This window comes from Prionailurus bengalensis, chromosome D3, assembly GCF_016509475.1.
Source record: "Prionailurus bengalensis isolate Pbe53 chromosome D3, Fcat_Pben_1.1_paternal_pri, whole genome shotgun sequence".
NCBI lineage: Eukaryota > Metazoa > Chordata > Mammalia > Carnivora > Felidae > Prionailurus > Prionailurus bengalensis.
This window is the reverse complement of record NC_057356.1, coordinates 521,410-548,885: the sequence shown is the minus strand read 5'-3', so window position 1 is coordinate 548,885 and position 27,476 is coordinate 521,410. Positions and strand designations below refer to the sequence as shown.

Below are 27,476 nucleotides of genomic sequence, written 5' to 3'. Positions count from 1 at the left end.
ACCCTCTTCCCTCCTTGGATATGGACTCCGCTCACCTTTCCTGCCCACAGAGCCTTGAGATGGTGACGTGGGACCGAAAACGTGTGTACAGCATGCGTGAGTGAACCGCTGAGGCTTCCACAGAAACTTCTGGAGGGTGGGTGCAGGGATCCGTTTCATCCTCCCACCCGAGACAGGCCTCCTACAGAAGTTCTTTGGCTTGTTACACCTGGAGCGGCCGGCCTCTTTCTTAGTTTCTCTCTGCCCCCCGTACGGGGGCCAGCTACACATTTCTCCCGGAAACTCCCAAGAGGGTTGCAAACTAACACCTGCCACGTGTGGTGGGCACTCATTCTAGAACAGCCTGGCTCTGGTTTTCCCCCAGGCGACGATGGCGGGGGCTTTCCTGTGTCCCTCGTGTGTCAGCCGGTGCCACAGCACCACTGAGTGGTCCCCAACACCTCTTCTGAAAAACTTACACTCCATTTGTTAACATCATGAGACCAGTTTCATTTCCAAGGGCGATTATGAAATCTGTGCTAGCTTAACTCAACGTTTTTCACAACCATGTTAGGAACAAAAAGGGCCAAAAAACAGCAAATTCACCACCATCAGATTAATGTACTGTTTCATCACAACACTGCTTAAGATTTTACTAAAAACAGTACTTGCCCAGACACCAGTGAGAGCAGTCTTTCTGAAAGCTTAGAATTATTACCACATGGTTTTAATAATAATTTCATTAAGTAGCTTAAAAAACAATGCAAAATCACCTTAAGACACATGATAATGCATTCATTGAGGCCAGGGCCACCTTCTATAAACAAATGAGGAAATAGTCAAAGACGACCTAAAACCTCAGAAAACAAGAACCACAGTCTGCAAAATTAGGACAGAAACACTTTTAATTTCCATCTGGATATTTACAACAACATACAGGACAGTACGGTAAGGTTTTATAGAAAACAAACTGCCACTGTGAATATGCTATCTGTATTCTAATTTCTTTTGAGAACAAAGATGCCTTTTATAAACGCCATTGGCTTTTAGAATAGAATGTATTTTTCTGTGTTTTATCTAGATTGTCACATCAGTGTTACACACTCTATGTAACAACCTTTAAAATTTTTAAATCTAAATCTAGATTCCAATATTCCTGACCTGTCTCTTATTAACACATGAAAGAAATAAACTTTTTTTAAACACAAGTTCCCAATCAGAGTTTTCATAGAAAAAAAAAAACAAAACAAAAAACCTCATGCCTACTTAGTATCTCTGTATATTCTCAAAAAAGCAAGTTTCAGGAAAATAAAAAATAATTTACAAAAGGCACTGAATTTAGCAAAAATTGGTAGAGCTTTGCATTTTGGATAACACTGGACATGCTCACAGAGCACCAGCAGCGTGTGAGCGGTCACGTACACCCGAGAAAGGTCGGCCCTCAACGTGGGGCCGTGGGTTGGGTGTCAATCATGGCAGTGGTTCTAAGGTGGCCCCCACGCTCCAGGCAGACCCCCCAAGAGGTCACGGCCAAGGGGAAGCTGAAATAAATGCACTACAGTAACTGACCAGGACTCAGAGATAAACCTCTAGTTTCTGTACTAAAACACGACACTTTTACACAGGAAATCGGAAGGAAATGAATTCGAAAATATGGAATACATTTGAAAACCAGAGAACAACTTAAAGATCATTTTATTGGTATCACTCTGGCAACTAAACAAAGTAACTGCAAGTGCAGGTTTCTTAGGTCTGCTGCTGGCCTGTCCAGTGCTACGGACGGTTCCTAGGACTCCTACAGACTAGAGGATTTATTCCCAGAGAAAACCCAGTTCAATGTTTGTAATGACCCAAATTAGAAACATTGCTGCAAGTCTAAGACTTATTTAAGGTTCGTTTACTGCCGGACAGCCACCTTTATCAACTGGCCTAATCCACTGGGATCCACTGGCAAAACAAAGATTTTTCTATCATGAACTAGAAAGTCCAAGACTCCTTCCCAGAAAAGGAAGACGACACAAAATTCATCTGTTCTAAGAACGGAACTGAAGTGAATGAAGCTATTCGAGGGGCGCCACCGCCGATCTGGCCGCCCCAACTCTGGCACCCACAACCTGCCATCCGCCTGGGACGGTGAGCTCGAGTCTGCGTCGGTACAAGTGACAATTCTCAGAAAATCTGTATCCGAGTTTGCTTTCATCAAGTTCTCCCAAAACACCAGAGAACGAAATTTTATACAAAAAAAAACGTGCATTTTCTAAAATTCTTTTAACTCTCAAAATGAAAATAAATTAATCAGAATATATTCTTTTTGGTAGAATTTTAGCAATAAACACGTTACCCTTCTTTCTTTACAAACACAGAATAAAAGACGCCCAGCAGCTGGCACCAGCCCTACAAGGCCGTGAGCTGGGCCAGGTGCGCCATCCTGCGGAGGCGGCCCCCGCCTGCGGGGCTATAGCGCCCAGGGCTGCCCAGGCCTGAGGAGTGGGGTGTGGGGCCGGGCTTCCCGGGGCTTCTCCCTGGGCTGCAGCTGTGGGGGCCACCAAGATCCGGCTGCCAACACTCCAGCCTCCCTTTCAGCGCGGGGCTCGGCCAACTGAGGAAACCAAGAAAGGTCTGTCAGCATGGATGGTGACGTGGGCCCCGTGCCCCAGCCCTGCGAGGCCTGTGGATTCACAGCACACAAGCTCTTCCACACGAGTCCCATGTGGCCCTGAACAAGACCCCCGGCTGCTTCCATCCTCTGCCCCAACCTTGTTGGCAGCACCCGGTCCCCTTTCTCCCCAACTGCAGACCCCTTGTCTGTGCAGGCAGCCACATGTCAGCATGGCCGACCCATCTGCCAGTGTCCCAGATAAGCCACTGCGTGCACACACACTGACTCAGAACCAGACCGTTCTGGAAGGCGGCCACCGACAGCCCCCATATAAGAGACCGGTGACCCTGCAGGCCCACTGACCTCTGTCTGTCTGAGGGGGAGAAGCATAGGACAGCGCTCTTCCACCTGTGGACAGCCGGGTACCGCTGTGGGTCCACATCCGTACCCTCCAGAGCGGCCAACACGTCCCGATCCAGTTTGGACGGCTCCTCTCTGCCAGGCAGAAAAAAAGGAAAGAAAAAACAAAAATACTCATAGTTAGAAACACAGACTTCCAACACCATGATGTTCTGAACTCGAGGGCTGGGCACAGGAACAGAGCAGCAGGACGGAAGCACGGGCAGCTGGTCCGTTGCTGCCACTGCAGGGCTCGGCTGTCAGAGCTGCGGTGAGGGCTGTGGAGGACAAAAGCCACAGTGGCAGAGAGGACACACCATCCCACTGAAAATGCAATTCTGAGCATTGCCACCTCCGAAGGTCACCAACCAAAAGGCTGAGACTCCCCGGGATGCTCTTCCTAAAACGCACCAAGCTCTCAGCGCAGCTTCCCTAGAAGTACAGCAAGACGGGAGGCTGAGCTGGAAAGGAAAACGCGTCTCCCGCCAACTTGGAGGGTCACAAAAAGCACCAAGAGCTACAAACTCATCAAAGACATAGGAGCCAGGAGTGCACGTCCAACCAGGCTGTGGGCAGAAAAAAGCTTCAGGAGAATTAGGATGGCGCCATGTGCTCCCACATCCACCCCACAGCCTCCCACGTCCACCCTCACCCCCACCCCCACGACCTCCCACGTGCTCCCACGTCCACCCCTACCCCCATGTGCTCCCACGTGCTCCCACGTCCACCCCCGCAGCCTCCCACGTGCTCCCACGTCTACCCTCACGGCCTCCCACCATGTTCCCACGTCCACCCCATGGTCTCCCACGTCCACCCCCACCCCCATGACCTCCCATGTGCTCCCAGGTCTACCCCTACCCCCACGTGCTCCCATGTCCACCCCCACAGCCTCCCACGTGCTCCCACGTCTACCCTCATGGCTTCCCACCATGTTCCCACGTCCACCCCATGGTCTCCCACATCCACCCCCACCCCCATGACCTCCCACATGCTCCCAGGTCCACCCCCCAGCTTCCCACGGCCTCCCACCATGTTCCCACATCCACCCCCACCCCCATGACCTCCCACATGCTCCCACGTCCACCCCTGCAGCTTCCCACGTGCTCCCACGTCTACCGTCATGGCCTCCCACCATGTTCCCACATCCATCCCATGGCCTCCGACGTCCACGCCACCCCCATGACCCCCCATGTGCTCCAACGTCCACCCTCGCAGCCTCCCACGTGCTCCCACGTCTATCCCCACGGCCTCCCACCATGTTCCCACATCCACCCCACAGCCTCCCACGTCCACCCCCATCCCCATGAACTCCCACGTCTACCCCCACGGCCTCCTGCCATGTTCCCATGTCTACTCCCACAGCCTCCCCTGTCCACCCCCACACCCATGACTTCCCACATGCTCCCAGGTCCACTCCTACCCCCATGTGCTCCCATGTCCACCCCCGCAGCCTCCCACATGCTCCCACGTCTACCCTCACCGCCTCCCGCCATGTTCCCACATCCACCCCCACCCCCATGACCTCAAGTGCTCCCACGTCTACCCCCATGGCCTCCTGCCATGTTCCGTTCCCATGTCTACTCCCACAGCCTCCCACACACCCACAACCCACTCATACCCAAAAAGGAAGAGCCTCTGGATGGGTTCCTTCCTAGCTGGGACCCCTGAGGGCTCTGGGGATGGGGAACTGTAGCTCTGCTGTGCCTCGTGCCCAGGAGCGTCAAGACCCAGGCGTATCTTAGCAATTCTGGCTGACATTTCATTTTCTGTCCTCATTTGCTCATTTGTAAGAGCATCGGCAGCAGACGGCTCTAACAAGTCCCTCTCCACCGCATCCGTTCTTGATGTCGGGCTCCGTCTGTCTGCAGTTTTCATATTTTTATTTGGGGTCTTAGAAAAGTTACTTCCTAGATCTTGCAAATTTAGTTTATCAAACTCAACAGTCAGGCCCGGTACCGGTGAGAGAAGGGCTTCCTCCCCACGCGGGGCTTCTGGCCGCCTCCTCCCCAGAGTCTGGCCTCCGCTTAGGGGGCTACAAAATCCATTCTTGCTGCTGTGGGCACTGGTCAGGGTGGAGGCTTCTATGAGTTCGGTCTCCTGCTCCAAGGGAAGGATGTCACACTCCAAGTCCCCAAAAGTGCCAAGTGTGGGCCGGGTGTTGTTCCGAGCTGTGTTCTGCCGATTTTTAATCTCCTCCAAGCTCAATTCGTCATCTTCATCCAGAAAAGCCCTCACGGAGATGGAATTGCTGCACTTCCGACGGCCTGCAAGGGAGAGGAGCAGCTGTGCAGAGGCGCGGGCGACGCAGTCTGCGACACGTCAGGCAGCACGGCTGCAAATCCCCGGGACCAGCCAGAAATCAGCCTCTTGCCGAGGCCGCCTCCTCAGCCCCTGACAGATGTGAGCTGCCTGGGAAAAGCCAAACAGAAAGCACAGCCTCCAGGCCCAGCACCCTGCCCCCAAAAGCAGGAAAAGGAGAAGGAAGTCAAGGGCAGGCACATGCGGTCATGACGGTGGCTGGCACCTCCCGTGACTCGCCAGGACATAAGGGGCAGGCGGAGCAGCAGGCATCTGCTCGTTCACATGGACATGCTTCCTGGTCCGCGGCCACTGGACACGGTCCACGTCCTGAGAACCTACATGTGCCTGCGCGTCCTTACCAGAGACAGAGGTGTCCTGATGGCTGGCTTCGTTTTCTCCCGACTCTTGGGCATCGTTGCGCACTTCCTGGGGAGCGAGATATTCTTCTAGTTTTTGCAGACCCTCCTGGGAAGACAAGTCAACAAAGCAGCCCAGAAAGTCCCAGTACTCGACCCAGGGGTACCCCAGCTCATGAGCCAGCTCCCTGCAGGAAGAGATACCATCCATCAGTTAGAAAACCAGTCGGAAAAAACGCTCACAGAACCAACTATACAGAAAAGAGCCACTTTGTGCTAAAGTGCCCAAGTAATGCCTATACTTCTGGTTATGATTTTTACTTTTATCCTAAATTTGGGGCTAAGATAGCAGTTTTTATTTTCTAAAGCAGGCCAGGACTGAGAGCGGTTTCACTCATGAACTGTTACACTGAATGTATTAAAGTCACGGCAAGGAGGCCTTGACCACCCCACTCGCACCACAAACGACCCTGGTTTTGGCTGAGCACATAAATAAACGTTTGGAAGTTCTTTTGAGGTTCAAGTTGTCAACCTGAAACTAGGCACGTTATATATGTGTGTGTACAGACACACACACACACACACATACATACATATACATAGGGAGGCGGGGGGGGCACATATTTTGAGAAAAGGCTTTGAAACAACTCAGTGTAGCCTTATTTGATGACGCTGTATTCAGCATCTTCATGGTGGGAAAAATGCTTTTCTGGGACTTTTTACTAGTAGTTTCAAGCCACACCTTCTTCTTGTGTTTTATTTCCTCCTTTACTGCCAAGAGGGCACCCTCTGTATGACACGTCACACAAAACACCGTGAACCCAGGCACGCTACCCATCAATCTTGCCAGGAGAGTGGCCGCCACGGCGGGATCACACCTCAGTAAAGAGGCTTTATGTCCCCCCAGTGAACGCTTCCCAGGAATGACATTTTGCAGGCTGTTAACTGGTTTCAACACAGACACACGCAGCGGATGAAAGGACACTGCTACTCAGCTCCGTGTCGCTTCATACTGCACTGGCAAGTACCTTCCCACTCTCTCTACGCCTCTTTCTGGATCCGTCTTCCTGACACTGTGAAAGAAGCCCGCTTTCTCTCGAGGTGGGGTCTTCCAGAGCCTGCGGAAGTCTTCTGCCTGAGGAGAAACCGGATGGCGCGGTGCTCACCCAAGTCACAGGTGAACGAACAGAACCAGCGAGCACCTCCCAGCGCCCCTCCTCCCTCCCCCTCTGGTCTGGTAGCCTGACGCCGGCGCTCACAGAGAGGCAAGTCTCCGAGGGGGCGTGGTCCTGCTCCTTTCCAGGGGCCCAGGCTGGGCTGGGAGGGTCGGAGCTTCCCGCGGGGACCCCGAGGCCAACACTGGAGAGCTGCCACCCTCAAACCACTTTCCCATCACATAAGAGTAAATGCATGTTTATGTTTTCAGGTCACTCTTAACTAGAGTCTTCTTTTACACAAATGAATCTAATCTTAACTAATAACACCTGTTTTTGGAGACACTTCTGTAACTGCACATAACTATTTAAAATTATTATTATTTTTGGAGCGCCTGGGTGGCTCTCAGTTAAGCATCCAACTCTTGGTTTTGGCTCAGCTCATGATCTCATGGCTCCTGGGTTTGAGCCCCATGTCGGGCTCTGCACTGACAGTGTGGAGCCTGCGTGGGATTGTCTCTCCCTCTCTCTCTATTCCTCCCCTGCTCACGTGCACTTTCTCCCTCAAAAGAAATAGACTTTAAAAAATAAATGAAATGATTTATCTTTACATTTCGTTAAGATGGTAGGTCTCATGTCAAGCGATTTTTGTTTTTTTTTTCAGATTTGATTTTTAAGTAGGGGCATGTGGGTGGTTCAGTCTGTTAACCTGACTTCAGCTTGGGTCACAATCTCGCATTTCATGGGTTCAAGCCCTGCACTGAGCTTTGTGCTGATTGATAGCTTAGAGTCTGGAGCCTGCTTCGGATTCTGTGTCTCCCTCTCTCTCAAAAATAAACATTAAAAAAAAAAAAAGATTTTATTTTTAAGTAATCTCCACACTCAACGTTGCCAATGTTGGGCTTGAACTCATAACCCTGAGATCAAGAGTCTCACGCTCCACCCATCAAGCCAGCCAGGTGCCCCTTTATTAAAAAAAAAAAAAAAAAAAAAATTTATTTATTTATTTTGAGAGAGAACAAGCAAGGGAGGAACAGAGAGAGAGGAAGAGAGACAGAATCCCAAGCAGGCTCTGCACTGTCGGCAAGGAGCCCAATGTGGGGCTTGAATTCACAACCCTGAGATCAAGACCTAAGCTGAGATCAAGAAGAGGTGGACGTTTAACCGACCAAGCCAGCCAGGCGCCCCTTTAAAATTATTTTTAACGAGAGGAAAATGACACACAGTGTATGAAATACCTCGGCCCAGAAGGTGAACTGCACAGTTTGCAAATGCAAGTTTCCTAGTGACAATACAAATCCAGGAATATGGGAATAGACAGCCGGGCTAGACCAGCATGTACTGTGAGAAGGGCCACTGACACGGACCGGAGCACCAGGTGATGACAGCATGGAGGGTCAGCCCAAGTAAACTTCACTTCTCTCACGTATGGGCTCACCACTGCATCCGCTCTGGCTAGCGAGTGAGGAACAGGGTTAAGACACGTTCTGGTTTCTCCAGCAGATGTTCTCAAGCCTTGTCACCAACTGACTACGATTCCATAAGTCCTGGTCTCAACACCAAACACAAAGCAAGAGCTGGAACACCCAGCACTTCTGGTGGGGATGGCCAGGAGCTGGTTCCAGAAGCTTCCACAGCAGCTCACCTTGGATGGGCTGAGGGGCCCTGCAAAGGCTCGCAGGGTCAGAACAGGGTCTCTGGGGCCGCCTCCACCATGGCTGACGTGAGAGGTCTCGGTCATCTGGTCTGAAGACCACAACTCCCCGATCACCGGAGACGACGTGTCCTCAGCTCTCAGGAGTGGCACGTAGTAGTGGCCTGGGAGGAGGAGACACCGGCTAAAGGCATCTGCTTGGGCAGGTCCTCACCTCAATGCCGTGTCAGGCAGTCTGAGAAACACCAGGGTTTTGCAAGCTGTTCAGTGATAAAAAGGCTGCAAAAGCTCTAAAAGGTGCAAAAGCTCTGGAGCCAAAAGACCTGGGGAAGCGGCCAGTTTTTGCCAGACTCACTCAGCCACATATTGTTCCTCTGCCAGGAAAATAAGGGGAAGGAAGGAAGGGCAGCAGCAGACTTCCTCACCCCCAGGTACTAAAAGGACTGGGCCTGTGTGAACAACATTAGCATAATGGGAGTCTGAGAATTGTTAAAAAGAGAAAGTTCGATTTTAACTCTCTTTTTTAATAAATTTTTTTTAAGTTTATTTATTTTTGAGAGAGAAACATGCAAGTGGGGGAGGGGCAGAGAGAGAGAGAGGAAAACACAGAATCCGAAGCAGGCTCCAGGCTCTGAGCTGTCAGCACAGAGTCCGATGCGGGGCTTGAACCCACGAACCACAAGATCATGACCTGAGCTGAAGTTGAACACTCAACTGACTAGCCACCCAGGCGCCCCTACGATACAATCTTCTATCATCGAACACACAACTCCGAACAGACCCGGCATCATGCGACACTCTCGTGAAATGCAGAAAGAACGATGGTGGACTGTGATGATGTCACCTGGGACGGTGTAGCAGGAAGGGGTCCAGATGCCACATACAGAAGGATAGCTGTGGCTGTGGTGTGCCAATAAAGCTTTATCTGCAAAGGAGGTGGCAGGCCAGGCAGGCATCTGCTGACCTTTGCTTTAAATGGATCTAACAGAAACTAAGAGAGAAGGAAAGACGGGAAATGGGGCCACCAGACTTCCAGCTGAAAACGAAAGGAAAGGCATCTTTCCTTCAGAACACACTGGAAACAGCCCAGAGGAAGCCACCGGCAACAACCCCTTTCTGAAACCGGCCATCTTCACGCTTCTAAAGCTCTTCACCATAAAAGGCAGGCCCAGAAGGCGGGGAAGGGCCCCCACAGCCCTGATCAGGAAGGGCTGCCCCCATGGCTCACGCAAATTCAAGCATCAGCCTAGAACGCCGAGGGCTGGGCCAGGGCGGGAGCAGGGCTGCCTCTGGGAGCCAGGTGAGGACAGTCCTAGCTGTAGCTACAGGAGCGGCAGGGCCGGGTGCAGCAGGCGGCACAGGAAAGGGCTGATGGGGAGCCACTGACACCCAAGTCCTCCAGGAAGGGCCCCTCCCACTCTCTGCTCTGCCAACTTGCAGGCCGTGCCCAGGTAGCAGGGACCAGAGAGGGTCCTGCTGCACGAGACACGGGCAGGGATGACGGGGTGAAGCCACGAGTAATAGTTAAAGGACAGACAACCCGCGTCTCTCGGAAAAGCTCAGGCTTCAAAGGAGGGATGACAGGACAACAAGATGGCATTGAGCTGGGGGTTCAGGAAGCAGAAGACGACCCTCAGGCTGTCACCCTGAGAGAGGATCCACTCCCCATGACACCGGCCAGGGTCCCCCTTACCCTTTAAGTACTCTCTGATCCGCTCCTTCAGCTCCACAGACTTATTTTTGCTTCTTTCACAAATGACCTATTTTAAAAAGACACAGTATGTGAACACTTTAAATCTTAATTTGTCACATTTTATCATTAAAATAATTTTATAAAAGCAAGTTTTAAGGTTAACAAAAAAAGGATAGTGTCCTAATGGTAAATATTTCATCAAACTCACAACCAAAAAACCCATGTTGAACAGTACAATTTTCTCCCAAAACGTTCTATAAAAGCTAAAGGGGTCAGGACAAGAAAAACAAACCCTGGGAGTGAACTGATTTTCTTTCTTCGTGTTACCCTACACTTTCTAGTTTTCCTCAAGGAAAGGCATGTTCAGTTAGGCAAACACAGGCAGAGACACTTGTAATTTTTAGTTCTATGAGCTCCAATGCCTGGGGGCCTGTTTGTTGCTCTTGTTTGGATGGGTTAAAACAGTTCCTATTTAACGAGAATACGGTGTTTTATTCTTGCTATTCTAGGAATCAACTTTCTTCCTTAAAGAATTGAAGGATGTTCCAAGAACATTTTTACTAGAAATAATAAAAAACCACAATAACCTTAAAATAAGGAAGGAACTACAAAATTAACATCTCCTGCCAGCCTGTGAAAAAAACAAACTAAATTCTACTCTGTAAGTAGTGCAACTATTTTTTAAAATGTGTAACTGATTGTGAGGAAAGGCAAATGCTTTTTTTTTTTTTTTTTTTTTTTTTTTTACTGTTTATTTTTTATTCTTGAGACAGAGCATGAACAGGGGAGGGGCAGAGAGAGAGGGAGACACAGAATCCAAAGCAGGGTCCAGGCTCCGAGCTGTCAGCACAGAGCCCGACGCGGGACTCGAACCCACGAACTGTGAGATCATGACCTGAGCCGAGGTCGGATGCTCAACCAACTGAGCCACCCAGGTGCCCCGAAAGGCAAATGCTTTAAAGAATACCAGTTACTGGGGCGCCTGAGTGGCTCAGTCCATGAAGTGTCCAACTTCGGGTCAGGTCACAATCTCACGGTTCGTGGGTTCAAGTCCCGTGTCGGGCTCTGTGTTGACAGCTCAGAGCCTGGAGCCTGCTTGATATTCTGTGTCTCCCTCTCTCTCTGCCCCTCCCACACTCATGTTCTGTCTCTGTCTCTCTCTTTCTCAAAAATAAACAAGGATTAAAAATTTTTTTTTAATTTAAAAAGAATAGCAGTTACCAAAGACCATCTTATATTGAATAAATATACATACCTATGCACACAAACAGTTGAGTCAGACATACATGTGAAAAATAATAGTCATTTTCTGAGTTATAGAATGAAAAATTTTTTGTTTACATGTATTCTAGTTTCTATAGAAAATGGGCACCATCTTCGTAACCACAGCAACTACACAGGTGGCATCTGCTACCAGATTAAGATCCTTACAGATTCCATCTCAAGGGCTGGCTGACCCAGGTCAGCTTGCCAACAGCTCCGATGCACAGTACAAATCACGCTTCTTTCAGTTTCCGTCAGGTCCACCTCCCTCCCCACCTCACTTCTGCCCTCTCTAAGGCACATTTTGCTCAACGGCCAATATCAATCCTAACAAGGCTTGTATAGGTCAGGTGAGAATATCTGGGAGGGGCTTAGGATGGCGGCTGGTACATCATGAGCTAAACACGTCAGCTTTCAGTACCATCATCCTCATCTCTGCCATCACCAACCTCACCACCATCATCACTGTCATCACCATTACCAGCACCACTAGCACCATCATCCCCGGCCTTATCATCATCACTGCCACCATCTCCCTCGTCATCATCACCACCATCACCACCATCATCATCATCGCCGTCATCCCCATCTCCATTATCACCACCACCACCAGCACCAACATCACCATCATCCCCACCATCACCACCATTTCCCTCGTTATCACCACCTCTCCACTGTCATCCTCACCACCTTCTCATTACCATCAGCAACATCATCATCACCCAAACGACCAACACCATCACCTCCTCTGTTCTCCAGTTCCCTGGTCAACTGAGGTACGCACAGAGGAAACTTGATGAAAGCCAGGAGCTATGCCTGTTACTCAGTAATCATGGTTCTAAGATGTGCCTGTGACGCAAACATGTTCAAACAGTTACTGTGACTTCACAGTGACTCTAACTTTGTGTATTTTCATAACTAGTACTATATAGTAACAGCAATTTAGTAGATACTTACAGACGCATCTGGATGGTTCAGTTGGTTAAGTGTCCAACTCTTGGTTTCGGCTCAGATCATGATCTCACAGTTTGTGAGATGGAACCCCACATCGGGCTCTGGGCAGACAGTGCGGAACCTGCTTGGGATTCCCTCACTCTCTGACCCTCCCCCACTCATGTGCATGTGCACACACATGCAGATGCTCTCTCAAAAACGTAAATAAATAAACTTAAAACCAAAAATAAATACTTACATCTTCAGGAGTTTTATCATATTTATTCCTTGGGTTTTTTACAATCAAAGGGTGTGAAGAAAGCACATTGACCACGTCTGCATTCCCAAACTTACAAGCAAAATGCAATGGTGTGTCATAGCCCTGTGAGAGGTGCAGAGGAAGAATATTTATTTATGTTTGTCTCATAAAGTTGCTTTAAGATAAAAATAGGTATTTAGCAGAACAAAAAACGCTCAAAAACAAAAGACCATAGAAAGACATTGTTTTTATAACTGAGAAATAATTGGCATGTTAACACTTACCCTCACTTGAAGCCAGAGCTTGAGGCCAGCCCAGCACCCCACTTAACAGGTGCCCAGGCCCAGACGGAGCTGACAAGTGAGCTGGGGCATAACTACCGCTCAGTAAACTGCATCTTTAACAATTCAGGGCCCAGTACAAAGTCCTATGATCAATGCTCAAAAGGTGAGGTACACAGATGGATGCAATACCCAGAATAAAACAAAGTCTGTGAACCTGGTCTGCCCTCAACCCTCTCTGGCGGCCAACACCACAGTAAATGAGACTCTCTGCTCCTGACCTCAGGACGCTTCCCAACACTCCCCGGATACTTTCCACTGAGGCCTACAGATCAGCGGGCCTTCGACTAACAGCGTCCCTGAGCCCAAGAGCTGTGGAGCCCGCCTCAACCAGGCACCCTCACTTGCAACGGCCACAGGCTCAAATGCCGCACATCTGAAACAGAACCCACTCCCATCGACCAGGGCCAGGAACTCAATGCCACGGTCCACCTGTGACTACCAAGGATGGCATGTCCCGGCTCGCAAGTCCCCCACGTGCCGGCCTCCCCTTAGCCTCTTGCACAGGCTTCCGAGACTCCTCGTGGGCCTTGCCACTTGCACTCACACACCGCCACCTTGTGCATCCTCCAGAGGTGATCCAAGTGATCCCGTGGGAACAAATATCCTCCAGGAGGCACCCACTCCCTGTTCCACACCCTCCAGGACCACCTCACCATCCCACACGACTGCCCACACGAACCCGGAGAGGTCTGGGTGTCTGCCTGTAGCAGTGCTGACCGCACCCTGCCCGCTCGTCCAGGTTGGCAAGCTGCCTCAGCCAAGGGCAGCCACCCTGCTCTATGCCTGTCTGAGGCCACGATGACACAGAAAGAACGACCAGACTCGTGTTCCAGTATAGCTTCATTTATCAAAATAGGCCGGCCTTTCCTAGATCTGCTCTAGTGCATTCTCTGCATTAGCACTTTCTCAATTCATGCTGTCCTGGGGACACTCCTGCTCTGGGCCCGAGATCCATTCATAGCCTGACCTCCTGTGCCAGGCCTGCAGAGGCGGGGGGACACCGATCACGGCACAGCAGGGGTGAGTGTTTCCACTCAGCACCTAACAGCCCGCGTCCTCCTGGCCACCCCTCTCCCTGGCACCACAGAACATCCGTCTCTAACCTGTTCCGAGCTCTGCAAACGTGACTCCCGCCTCTGCCCGCATTCCTGCCGGGAACCGCTTCTCCTGCCCAGACAGCAGGCTCTGGGTGCTTCTCACCGACACTGGGCTCTGCCAAGCCAGGTACTTGTGTCTAATACTTTGATTCCTACTCTTAGTGAGTTCTGCTCAAAGATAGCCTATAACATCTAATTTCAAGAATTTATTAAGCGTTCCTTGTGGATGTACATATGCATATTTTCTGTAAATACTGTATTTTCTGTAGGGCACACGCTTCTCTGCTTTACCTTTCAAGTCACACTTCCTGATTGCAATAACCAAGTCAGGAATCCTTCCTTATTGAGTCTAAAGCACAGAACTCTGTGCTCCTTCTGTCTTCTTTTACAATCAGTAATGCTTCCATATGTATAATCATCGCTTTCTCCCATACCTCCTTCTAGAATTGTGCCAGATTGGCCAAATGTGTCTTCACTCCCTCTTTTCTCTCTTGTTAATTTAAAGGTTACCCTTGCTCTGCGACCGTGGAGTTTGATGTGTCCCATTCAGTATGTGTCATGAAACAGTGAGTCATGACACCTTCAGCACGCTTCTGTCATTCCCTCTCCTGCCAACCACAACTTTCCCAACTCCCGGGCTTGCTCAGGGCTCACAAGTCTTGGCTCTAAGCTATCACTGGGTTCTGCCTTACAAAACTATGTAAAATTCTTCTGTTTTAACAATTCTTACATAAGCTTTATGCACCATTAAAAACCAAACCTTTGAGATTTTTACCTCCACAGGAAAGATTCCTCATATTAAGTGGGGGGAAAAAAAAAACCACAGAACCCTCGAATAAAAGGCACCACAACCTCTTACTTTCTTTTCTCTCTAGGTTTTGGCGTTGGCTCAGCCTCTCATCAAAGCCCAGCTCAGGTCTCCCCGGACAAAGGCCAGGAGGGACGTGTTCCTGCAGCAACTCTGGCCACAGGTGAGACCCACGTACACCCCGCCTGGGGCGGCAGATCTCCTATGTGCGAACAGATCCCATCCTCGCCCCTAATTCGAAGGCAGCTGAGCGCAATGAACGCGCGTCTCCTGTCCCACCGTCCACGTGCATGGCGATGTGGGGAAATGCACACGGGGACACCAAGCTTGCTGCCAGGCTGACATGACCTCTCCTAGGAGCACTCACCACTTTGTCAGGCGTGTTTAGGTATAGGTCGACGATGTAATAGATGCGCTGCTGCAGCATGTTTTGGTCATCATCCGGGTACATGAGTCGCATAAACTCGGGGTTTTCCAGAGTCTCTAGGGTCAGCTGGCAGATAGAAGCCTGATTCTCTTTGGCAGCAACGTGCATAACATTGTACCGACATCCTTCCTGAAAGAAGACTGTAGATGTGAGCTTCGTTTCTGCCAAGCACAGTCTTCCGAGGCTAACGGTGCCAGAAGCAGGCTTACCTGCACAATGGTGGGATTGTCCCCCGAACCAATCAGATACCGGGGGTTACTCCAGGTGAGATCGGAAAAGGTGTCGTCTTCTCCCTTCTCCACAGCCTTTCGAAGTTTGGCAGTGAGATCTTGAGTACGGGGGGTTTTGTAACTGTTGGCTCGCTCTTTGTTTACAGTTTCAGACTCAGGTGGGTACAAACCATCTGTCATCAAGAGAAAGGATTTAAGAATGTTTAACTTCACCAACATTTTCTCATCACCCACTGTGTGCTACGCTGAGGCCGCAGAAATCGCCCCCACACGAGCTCATCACCACCTAGTTGGGAGTGCGCTAGCCAACAGCGGGGCACAAACGTGCCACCACAGCAGGAGTCCAAGTGCAAAAGGGCCTGAGTGGCCTGCAGCTAGAAAAGGCTGCGAGGAGGGTGAGGGCACACCACCGCACGCACACAGGAACCTCCACGTGCATGGAGCACGCCCACGAAGGCAGAGTGAGCCAAGACTATTTGTCGTTTTAATTACAACACCCGAGAATGTCTGAAAACAATCTGAGTATTTTCACCGACTGCAAAGAGGGAAACCTCTAAGTATTAGAAATCACTGTGGCTTCATCTACGAAGCACCTGTGTGAGCAGAGGAAGGAAGCAGAGGAAAACAGGCTGGCGGAGCTTTCGACTGAAGGCTGTATGTCCATAAGGAGAGGGTGCCTTCCCCGGGAGCCCCAGCCAGCCTAGGAAGCAGGACAGCTGCGGGCTCCAGGAGGGGGCAAGGCGGAGCGTGGGCCACGGTCAAAGGCTGCTGGGGTTCTGCACAAGGCCTACCGAAAAGGCCTCTCACGAGACCCCTGTTCAGAGCTGGAGCAGGTGTGGTGGGATTCCAGGCTGCAGGAATCCCCCCACAGGCCAGCTCTGTCCGCAGGACTATGTGTACCAAAGCAGGCACCACCGTCCTAGAAGTAGGTGTGGCAGCAGGCGGGAAGGAGACAGGTCTCAGCATCTAAAAAAGCCCCAGGATCCCATGGCAGCAGGCAGAGAGGGAGACAGAGGCAGCAGAAGGGAAGGGCCAACAGTGGCCTTGTCAGGTTCAGGGCCCACTCAGTGCCCCGCTGCCTCTACCCTCAGCATCCCTAGTCCTTCCCAGACCAGGTGACCGACCCACTCTCCTTCGGCTACTCCGTGGCCTAGGCCTCAGCTCTCTACTTCCTGGCAAACTGGACTTCTCTCAAAGGAGGAGAAAACCAGTCACAACACATCAAGAAAGAGGGCCCAGAAACCACCAGGGGTAACCCTGACAGCAGTACCAGAAGCGGACTGCTATATAACTCACCTTTCAGCCCACCACTGCTCATGAGCGGTGCTGTTTTCACAGGAGAAAGTGCTGAAGAGGCTTTGCTGGGAGAAGGGAAATAATCACAAAGTCCTCTAGCAAATTTCTCAGCATCTTCTCTACTTGAAAAAGCTTTAAATCGAGACCCTTTGATCATTCTGACAGCTTGCAGTGCTTCCTTTTTATCTTCATAAACATGAATCCTTTCTGTGTAGGAAAAGTAACAGGGAAATCACAGAGAAGTAACTGGCTCACACCCGAAGGCCCCGAGTTTCATAATAACCATTACCAGCTGTCTGATTTCTTTCACATTAGTATTTCAGATTTGTTTCTTAAAGGTTTTATTTTTAAGTAATCTCTACACCTAATGTGGGGCCTGAACTCACGACCCCAAGATCAAGAGTCGCACGCTCCTCCAACTGAGCCAGCCAGGTGCCCCAGTATTTCAGGTTTTTAATCTTAAAGCCATTTAAAAAAAATGTTGACTTCTTTTTGAGAGACACAGAGATGCATACATGCACAGGTGAGGGGCAGAGAGAGAGACAGAAGATCTGAAGGGGGCCCTGTGCTGACAGCTGTCAGCACAGAGCCCGATGTGGGGCTTGAGCTCACAAACCGTGAAATCATGACCTGAGCCAAGTCATTCTTGAGAAAAAGGGCCTTAGCTAGTCAAAACAACACAGTTAATAAGACTGATCATATGCATGGACGTGAATGTAAATAATGTGTATGCTATACACATGTGTAACTTTACCGTATCTAAGGATATGATTTCATACTGAAAAATAAAACTCCTGGATTAATGTTATAAATAAAAATAACAAAAAAAGCAAGTTAAAAATTATGACTATTGCAAGAGAATTTTAAACATAATTTTGGGTGGGGAATGCCTTTCTAAGTGTACCAAGAAACCCAGAATACATAAAGGAAAAGTTCCTATTACATAAGAATATTAAAGTTCTGTAGGCGAACTATCACAATCAAGCTTGCTTGAAACTCTCAAAAATACATAAAATACAAATGGGAAGAAAAAAAATTTTTTTAATGGGGAGAAAAAAATTTTAACCAATATAAGAGAAGAATCGTAATGTCTGTTGCCCAGTAAAAACGGTCAGTAGATATGACCAACAGATTCATACAATTAATAATAAATTAAAACCATATAAAAAGTAACTGACCTAGAAGACAGAGGTTTCCCTTAAAACATAAAAAGGAAAGTTCAATAACCTGGAGTTTGGCTGACAGAACGGAAACAAGACTTCCCTTTTTACAGATATAAAACCTTGCATTCAATACTGTAGACAGACTGGAAAAGTTACTCTCTCAAACACAGTGAGTACTAACAGCTTCTGGAGGGCAGTGGCTTTCAAAGGAAAATGCACACCTTTTGGGGTGTCTGGGTGGCTCAGTTAGTTGGTCGAGCATCCGACTCTTGACTCTGGCTCAGGTCATGATCTCATGGTTCCTAGGTGGCTCAGTCAGTCAAGCGTCTGACTTTGGCTCAGGTCATGAACTCAAGGTTCGTGAGTTGGCCCACAGTGGCCTGTCGGCCGTCAGCAGAGCCCACTTCAGATCCTCTGTCCCCCCCTCTCTGCCCCTCCTCTGCTCGCGCGTGCTCTCTCAAAATAAACATTCAGTTCTACTCATGGTACATAATGTGTCTAATCTCCTATTTTGGGGTGCCACCCCAAATGATATCACAATAGTGATAGTCTGGATTTCTGACATTCTAATCAATATCAGGCTTTCATTAATTCTTTCCAATGCTACCTACTCCAGTCTTGTTTAAAATTGCAATTCTTGGGCGCCTGGGTGGCTCAGTCGGTTCAGCGTCCGACTTCGGCTCAGGTCACGATCTCATGGTCCGTGAGTTCGAGCCCCGTGTCAGGCTCTGTGCTGACAGCTCAGAGCCTGGAGCCTGTTTCAGATTCTGTGTCTCCCTCTCTCTCTGACCCTCCCCTGTTCATGCTCTGTCTGTCAAAAATAAATAAACGTTAAAAAAAAAAATTAAAAAAATAAAATAAAATAAAATTGCAATTCTTTGATGTTGAAAATTACTTATAGCTGCATTAGCCATTTACATTAACATAAAAGGGGTTCAGCTTATATTGAATAAAAAAAAAGGAGGAAGAAGATTAATCAAGAAATGGTAGCCAGCCAAAAACTACTTGCAAGTGAAGCATGTCTCACAGAATCCAATTTTCTTTATAAAAATTCACATGTAAATTTACAAATAATTCAGCAGAATTCTATATAAAAATGGTGACGATGGTTCATTTGGGGCAATGCAATTATGGGGCCTAATTCTTCTCTGTAGTTTGTGATTTTCAAAATCACCTTCCCCTGCTGTCCATCCACCCCATGTGAGAAACACCAGGTGCCTGTCACATTACCATTTCTTGCAGGGATGTCCTCGTACGCCGGGCATACCCCATAGTACAGAGGCGGCCCTGCAGAGGCCGTCACCATGGCTTTGTGACCGTTGACCCCAGTGGCAGCACCGAAGGACAGAGAGCAGGTCTTAGACATCACGACATCTTCCTCTGGAGGATTCAGGCCCACGCTGTAACCAAAATCTCTGTCCTCAGACAAGCCAACCTGCTCAGGTTGGCTCCCTACAGCCGACTTCCAATTTCTCTGTGCGTCCTGGCTTATGGTTGTGGCTCCTGACATGTCGTGGCCAGGAGGCTGTGAAGGCAGTGTTCTTCCATGCTCCAGTAGAGCCTGAGCCAATTTTTTCTCAAAAATGAACCTTGTGGTTGATGTAATGGGTCCACATTTCAATCCAGCTTTCACAATTTCTTCTCTAAGGTCATCTGGATTCAGGAGTTTCAATCGAGCCAAGATAGCGTCCATTGTCCTCTCACCTAGGCCAAGACAAGAATTAATCTGATGGTGAGAAGTACATTGTTTTCTTACGAGCAACAAAAACAAAAAACACAAGTGGCAAAAATGCTGGCTTCAGTTTCATTTCAAGCCAGTGTTTGTCCATATTTTTGGTAGTCTATGAGCCTCCTATGAGAGCTTTCTGAAACTGTTTCCCAATCGATCATAATCTAACCAAATTTAGATAAGCAATTTCTGGTTTATTTGGATAAGAATCTTAGAACCTGATACTACTACGTGCCACAATCACACTAACTTTCTAAGTAGGTACTCACACTGGGGGAACAGGCACATCATTTGGTGCTACTTAGAGTATAATCTAGAACAAACCCAAGGAGGGCATGTGAACAATATCCGTCAAAAATACAACTCTGGAGATGCATCCTATAGATACATGTGCACTTCATTCCATAAGTAAAGGAAATTATACAAAGATTTAACCAGAGGAGCCACAGAGATGGCTCTGGCAGTCACTTTGCTAATATTAAGTAGTTAATGTTTAAGGTTTTGGGGGGGGGGGGCTTTCCATGTGCCTGGCTCCAGTGTAAGCGCACTACACAAAGTATTTAACCAGCATGATTTCTCTGTGTGGCAGGTCTCACCACTGTTCACCCCACTTTACAGATGAAGAATCTGGATCACAGAGACACTCAGTCACTTGTTCGAGTGACACAGCCACTCAGCGAGTGCATCTGAATTAGAGCAGGAGCTCTAATCCACACCTTCAGAGAAAGAGCAGGTCGCAGGTTTAAGTGTGGTCAGCAAGAATCGGGGAGAAGGAAGAAATATTGGGGTACAGACTAGCGTTGTAATGGGGCTGGAAACAAGCACTTAGGTGAGAAAAACTGGAGGTGTGAAGGACGGATGGATCAGAGGCCATGGGGAGGGGTGTGTGGGCCTGCAGGCAGCCTAGGATGACACTCAGATTTCTGGTCCAGGTGCCTATGAGTGACCTGACCCAAGGCAGAGAATACTAGAACTAGAAGAGGTGGAGACTTACGCACTGAGCATCAAAAACATCTTAATGCCTACCGATCAGGTGTTTCAATTTAGAAGAAGTTCAGAGTGGGAAAAATTGGTTGTGGGAGTCACAAGCACATACATGCTGGCTCTAATGCCAATAATAAACCAGGAATAACAAGGAACAAACACAAAGACAGTGAGCCTAAAGTGGAACCTGACAGTAAAATGAGAGAAACCCCTAGAGGAGATGAAGAGAAATGCACACACTGATACAAAATGAAACCAAGGAGTAGAGGGTTTTAGGAGGTGTTTACAAATGAAGTGATGGGACATCCAGGATTGACTTGAAAACACTCTAGCAGGGGGACCCGTGGGGGGGGGCACAGTTGGCTAAGCATCCAAATCTTGACCTTGGCTCAGGTCATGATCTCACAGTTTGTAAGTTCAGGCCCTGCATCAAGCTCTGATGGTGTGGAGCCTGCTTGGGATTCTGTCTCACCCTCTCTCTGCCCCTTCCCTGCTTGTGCACCTGCTCTCTCTCTCTCTCTCAGAATAAATCAATAAAAAATACATAAAAATTAAAAAATAAATTATTCTAGCAGGAGAGCAAAGGAGGGAGGCAGTGAGAGATAAAAAAGATTCACAAAATATTAATACCCATTGTAGCTGGATGATAGCTATAAGCAAAGAGTTCTTATATTACCCCATCTTTTCTGTGAATTTCTTTTTTAAAAAACTTTTAATGCCAGGGCACCTGGGTGGCTCAGCTGGTTGAGCATCTGACTTCAGCTCAGGTCATGACCTCACAACTCGTGGGTTCAAGCCCTGTGTCGGGCTCTGTGCTGACAGCTTGGAGCGTGCTTTGGATGCTCTCTCTCTCAAAAATAAATAAACATTAAATTGTTTGTTTGTTTGTTTGTTTTTAACTTTTAATACCATCTCTCCCCACCCAACTCCAAGATTTCAAAACTGGCTATTACTTATTGGCAAAGGGGATACTGGCCTTTTAAACAATGAGTGTACCGCACAGACCCCAAATCTGCCACAGAACTTCAAGGGGAGGGTCTACTGACCACTCCACCTAGGGGGGGGGTACCCAGGTGATTCCCTACAAACCTCGATATAAGAGCAACAGAGGTGGCTCAGTGATGGGAAACTGATGTGAACGTCACAAAGTAGGTCAAAGTCACATGCAAGGGGTTGGGATAACTGGGGCAGACGCTCCAAATAAACAGAGGCCACACCCATTCCTAGAAAAGTGCAGTCTTCATGCCATTCCTGTGTCTCTGCTCTAAAGCCACCCTTCTGATCTGGGCTAGTTTGTCCTTGCAACCAAGCAAGCCCTAAACAGAACAATTCCATCACATCACGGCAAACTGTGTGACCTTGGACAAGTTATGTAAACTCTAAGCCTCAGTTTCCTCATCTATAAAATGGATATAATAACAGTTCTACCCCTCAGGCTACAGTAAGAGTGAGGTAAAAAATACATGTAAAGTCCGTGCTGCTAGGTTTGACACTGACAAATTATTCACAACTATCAGTTTTAATTATTAGGTTACACAGGCTTATTATTTTGTAGCACATGTAATATGTTAGAAAGTCAATCTGAATAAAAACCAGTGCTTTAATACACTGTTTAATACACACGGTAATACAGTATACGAATACCTGCTCAGCTGTACCAAATAAAGAATAAAGCAGAAACTCCCAATAGGAGTGGAGTATGGAAACTGGACAGGAAGAATGGACAGAGGGCCAGCACAGGGGAGAGAAACATCTCTGAACATCGCTCTTATGTTCTGACTTTTGGAAACACGTTTTTGGGGGGTGCCTGGGGAGGCTTGGTAGGTTGAGTTTCCGACTTGGGCTCAGGTCATGATCTCACAGTTCATGAGTTTGAGCCCCGTGTCGGGCTCTGTGCTGATGCTCAGAGCCTGGAGCCTGCTTTGGATTCTGTGTCTCCCTCTGTCTCTGCCCCTCCCCTGCTTGTGCTCTGTCTCTGTCTTTCAAAAATGAATAAATGTTAAAAAAAAAAAAAAGAAAGAAAAAGAATAAAAGAAACACATTTGTGAGTCACATACTAAAAAGTAAATAAACAAAAAGATGGAGAAAGACCTTCCAAGTGGACAAGAGAAGCACAAGGAGTGGTGGTGAACGAACCCCGTGACTGTACATTCCACAGGTCCACGATCCTGAAGCTACTTTACACCAGCCTGAGGGGTCGGCAAGCACCTGGATACACCATGGCTAAGGAGAGTCCAGTTCCTCACTGACAGAAGGGAGTTACAAGCAAGGAGGCCAGAAATGGGGTCAGCAAACATCCATAAAGGGCCACAGACTAAGGGTGAGACTTGTGAGCGAGAAGGTCTCTCGAACAGTCAAGAACAGCTACAGATCCAGCAAGACTGAAAAAGCAGGTGGGGGCTGGATTTGGCTGCCAAGATGCGGTTTGCCGACCCTCGACCCTCGGGCTGGAATCCAAAGTATCGGCCAAACCCTGACTGACAGAGAGACAAAGATGACGGTACAGGAAACCCAGTCAGGTCTGCGAGCTGAAGGAACACTCCCAGGCTGTCCTACTCCTAGTGATTATGTAAGCTACTAACATCAGGGAATCTAAACGAATGGCATAGATTTAACTTTTTATTTTGAAAAAAACTATAAACACAAATAATAGTATGGGAAGTTCCTGGGGACCCATCGCTGGTGACAGTGCCGCACCCAAATCAGGGAAGTGACACCGGCTAAGCCTCACCAGCGTCGGCACGACTCTGCTCTTCTTTGTACGTGCTTCCGCCACCACCCATCACGTGGATAAAGTCATGATCACAGAACTGTCCCCCCCCCGCCCAACCCCCTCCACTGTCCCCAGACCCTGGCAACCACTAATTGTTCTCTTCCACCGTAATCTTTCAAGAACATTCTGATAAATGGAATCACACCCTCTAAACCTCCTTGGCTTTTTTCAATTAGCACGACACCCCTGAGACACACCACCACCTCCTTCCTTCTCACTGCTGAGCAGCATTCCGTGGTGTGAACATGCCAGTCTTATTACCCTTTTGTCCCTCGAGAAACATTTGGGCTTTTTCCAGTTCTTGGAAACTACAAGTAGTTATAAGCATTCACATACGGGTTTTTGTGTAAAAATGTTTTCATGTCTCTAGGATAAATGCCCAAAAATACAGGGCACAGTTACGTTTTTGAGAAACCGCCAAATTGATTTCAGAGTGGCTGCCCCTGTAACATTTCCACCAGCAGTAAATGAGAGACCCAGTTTCTCAGCATTTCCACCAGCAGCTTGTGGTACTGGCTCCTTTCATTTTAGTCATTTTAACAGGTGCAGTATCTCGTTGGAGGTTTAATCTGTATTTCACCACCGGCTGGCGACGTTGAGCGCCTTTTCGCACATACATTTGCTTCATACTAGTTTTGTAATTTTTTATAAGCCTAAAAAAAGACTTCAGTGACACCTGGGTGGCTCAGTCGGTTGAGCGTCCAACTGTTGATTTTGGCTCAGGTCATGATCTAACGGGTTGCTGGGATCCAGCCCTGTGTCGGGCTCTGCATGGACACTATGGGGCCTGCTTGGGATTCTCTCTCCCCCTCTCTCTGCCCTTCCCCTGCTCGTGAGAGAATACAAGTACCTCTCTCTCTCAAAAACAAATAAATAATCTTAAAAAAAAAGGGGGGGGTGCTCCCAACCCTGACCTCGTGGCCCCACACATCATCTAGCTTCAGCACGCAGGCGGTGTGCAGTCTCGGCGTCGTGTGGCTACTTGGCAGAGGGCTGGCGGTGTGACCGGACAAATCAGCGTGCTATTTTCTCAACATACCGGCTAAAACTCTCTCCAGGAGGCGAGGAAAGGGAAGCAGCCCAAGGACGGGAGGGGAAGCGGACCGGGTGTCAGCAGGCCTACAATCCCAGCCGGCCCCAGCCTCCCAGCCTCCCAGCCGCGTGCTCTCAACCACCGGCGGGCCTTCCTGGGGCCTGTCTGCTCAGCTGCAGGGCCAGGACACCAGAAGGAAGCCATCCGAACGGACCCTGACGGTTAGCCCCGAGGTCCCGAGAGGCGGTCATTAACTTTCCTTTCTGCTAATTAAACGCCATCCTCCTATCAGAGTACTTAGGGAACGGCCGCTGATTCTCCAAAAAGAAACCCGACTTTCTGGCGAGAGGGTGAACTCAGTATGAAGAAGCAGGGTCCCTAACGCCTGCAGGCGCACACGGTCTGGGAAGCCCACCACTGTGGCGCGGCAGAGCGAGGCCGCGAGGGAGAGGACCACAGACCGCAGGGCCTGGAGAAGAACTCGGCCAAACGAGGGAGCCAAGCGGATGAAGACTGCCCGCAGACGGGGGCGCCACTCCCGCGGCTCCCCGCTTCCCTATCGTGTGCGCATGAAGCCTCCGGGACTTACTCCAGGCCTTCGCCCAAAACACAAAACACCAGACTCGGGCCCGCCAGGGGAGGGGGCAGAGCCCTGCCCCGGGACAGAGTTGAGGCCCTGGGAGGGGTGGGGACCCAGGCCCGGGGAATGAAAAGGACCCGGGCCGGGCGGAGGGAGGGGACCCAGGCCTGAGAAGTGAAAGGGACCCGGGCCGGGCGGAGGGAGGGGACCCAGGCCTGGGAGTGGAGGGGACCCGGGCCGGGCGGGGGGAGGGGACACAGGCCACCAAGCCGAGGGGACCCGGGCCGGGCGAGGGGAGGGGACCCAGGCCTGAGGAGAGAAGGGGACTCAGGCTGGGCGAGGGGAGGGGACACAGGCCTGAGGAGTGAAAGGGACCCAGGCCGGGCGAGGGGAGGGGACCCAGGCCTGAGGAGAGAAGGGGACCCAGGCTGGGCAAGGGGAGGGGACCCAGGCTGGGCGAGGGGAGGAGGCCCAGGCCACCAAGCTGAGGGGACCCGGGCCGGGCGAGGGGAGGGGACCCAGGCCTGAGGAGTGAAAGGGACCCAGGCCAGGGGAGGGGGAGGGGGACCCAGGCCTGAGGAGAGAAGGGGACCCGGGCCGGGCGAGGGGAGGGGACCCAGGCCACCAAGCCGAGGGGACACGGGCCGGGCGAGGGGAGGGGACCCAGGCCTGAGGAGAGAAGGGGACTCAGGCTGGGCGAGGGGAGGGGACACAGGCCTGAGGAGTGAAAGGGACCCGGGCCGGGCGAGGGGAGGGGACCCAGGCCACCAAGCCGAGGGGACCCGGGCCGGGCGAGGGGAGGGGACCCAGGCCACCAAGCTGAGGGGACCCGGGCCGGGCGAGGGGAGGGGACACAGGCCACCAAGCTGAGGGGACCCAGGCCAGGGGAGGGGGGGGGACCCAGGCCACCAAGCTGAGGGGACCCAGGCCAGGGGAGGGGGGGGGGGACCCAGGCCTGAGGAGAGAAGGGGACACAGGCCTGAGGAGTGAAAGGGACCCGGGCCGGGCGAGGGGAGGGGACCCAGGCCACCAAGCTGAGGGGACCCGGGCCGGGCGAGGGGAGGGGACACAGGCCTGAGGAGTGAAAGGGACCCAGGCCGGGCGACAGGAGGGGACCCGGGCCGGGCGAGGGGAGAGGACCCGGGCCAGCGAGCGGGGCGCGGGGAGGGGGGGTGGCGCTCGGGCCCAGGCCTCACCTGGGTCTAGGGCCGAGTTCGCGGCCGCGCCGGGCGGCGGGGCTGGAGGCCCGCTCCGGCCCAGGCCCTGCGGCCGCTTATCCAGCCGCCGCACCAGCCAGCGCACCGCGAAGAGCAGCACGGACGCCCCCAGCAGCTCCCAGACCAGCGCCGCCCACTCGGCCGCCGCCAGCCGCGTCCACAGCATCGCCGCCGCCCGGCCGCCGCCGCCGCCCGGTCGCCGCCGCCGCCGCCGCCGCCGCCGCCGAGGAGGCCGCCCGCCTCAGGACCCCGCGACCCGAGCTGCCCGCGCCACTGCCTGACGGCGCCGCACCCAGGGGTGGTCGGTGCGGAGCCGGGACTGCACGCGGGGGCCGGGGCGCTCGCCCGCCGCGCCCCGTAGCCCGGCAAGGGAGCGAGGCCGCGGCCCCCGCGTGAAATCCCGGCTCCGCACCGACCACCCCTGGGTGCGGCGCCGTCAGGCAGTGGCGCGGGCAGCTCGGGTCGCGGGGTCCTGAGGCGAACGGCGTCCTCGGCGGCGGCGCCCGCGAAAGGGGGAATCCCGGGACCGGCTGGGGACAGGGGAGGGCGGGAGGGCGGGGGCTCGCGGGACGGGCGGGGGGGCGGGGCAGGGGGCCGAGGGGGGCCCGGGAGGCGGGCGGAGGTCCGGGGGCGGAGGGGGCGGTGGGATCTGAGCACCGGCGGCCGGGGGCGGCCGGGGGCGGCCGGGGGCGGCCGGGGGCGGCCGGGGGCGGGTCCTGGAGACCCCGGGGGCGGCCTGAGGTCCGGCGCGCGAGCCAGGGCGGGGGCGAGCCGGGGCCTGGGCGTTGGCCGGCGGTGCCCCCGCGAGCGCGCTAGCTCCGCGCGGCCCCAGTGGGAACGGGGCTGCTCGCGGGATCGGAGCGACCCGGCTTCTCCAGGCCGGAGTCGGCATTTTGTTCTCCCGGACCCGCTTTGAAACGGCATTGGTGACCGCCTGGGCTTTTAGAGAACCACGTTCTCCGCGCCAGACAAAGCAGGCGACCGGGCAGCTGCCGCGTGTGCGCGGGAGAACTGCTTCCTGCCGCCCGTGAAGCCGGCCTTACCTGGCCGGCCGGCGTTGTATTCCCGTGGCCTGAGTGAATCTGTTTCCTCCCGGCCTCAGTCCTGGGGCGCGGAGGGCTTCCCCGAGGAGCAGGTGCCCGCCGCTGTAGTCTAGTCGGGCTCCAGGCTGCGTGCTCCCATTCCTTCCACGTTGGCGCAGAGGG

General features: G+C 51.4%; 1 protein-coding gene across 2 annotated transcripts; it reads right to left on the bottom strand.

Moving 5' to 3' along the window:
• Positions 1-866: 866 nt before the first annotated feature.
• On the bottom strand, positions 867-27,476 carry ANKLE2 (ankyrin repeat and LEM domain containing 2). 2 transcript variants are annotated; one of them, XM_043557227.1, is made up of 13 exons: positions 27,315-27,476; positions 19,186-19,659; positions 16,793-16,999; positions 15,476-15,669; positions 15,207-15,395; positions 12,591-12,713; positions 10,136-10,202; positions 8,434-8,606; positions 6,663-6,769; positions 5,638-5,822; positions 4,596-5,241; positions 2,942-3,073; positions 867-2,578 (listed from the first exon to the last, which is right to left on the bottom strand). In XM_043557227.1, the coding sequence occupies exons 2-13, from the start codon at positions 19,646-19,648 to the stop codon at positions 2,374-2,376; spliced, it is 2,691 nt and encodes an 896-aa protein (XP_043413162.1). In that variant the 5' UTR covers positions 19,649-19,659; positions 27,315-27,476; the 3' UTR covers positions 867-2,373. The 2 variants fall into 2 exon arrangements, with proteins under 2 accessions (XP_043413162.1, XP_043413161.1); XM_043557226.1 differs by lacking the exon at positions 27,315-27,476 and adding an exon at positions 26,251-26,484.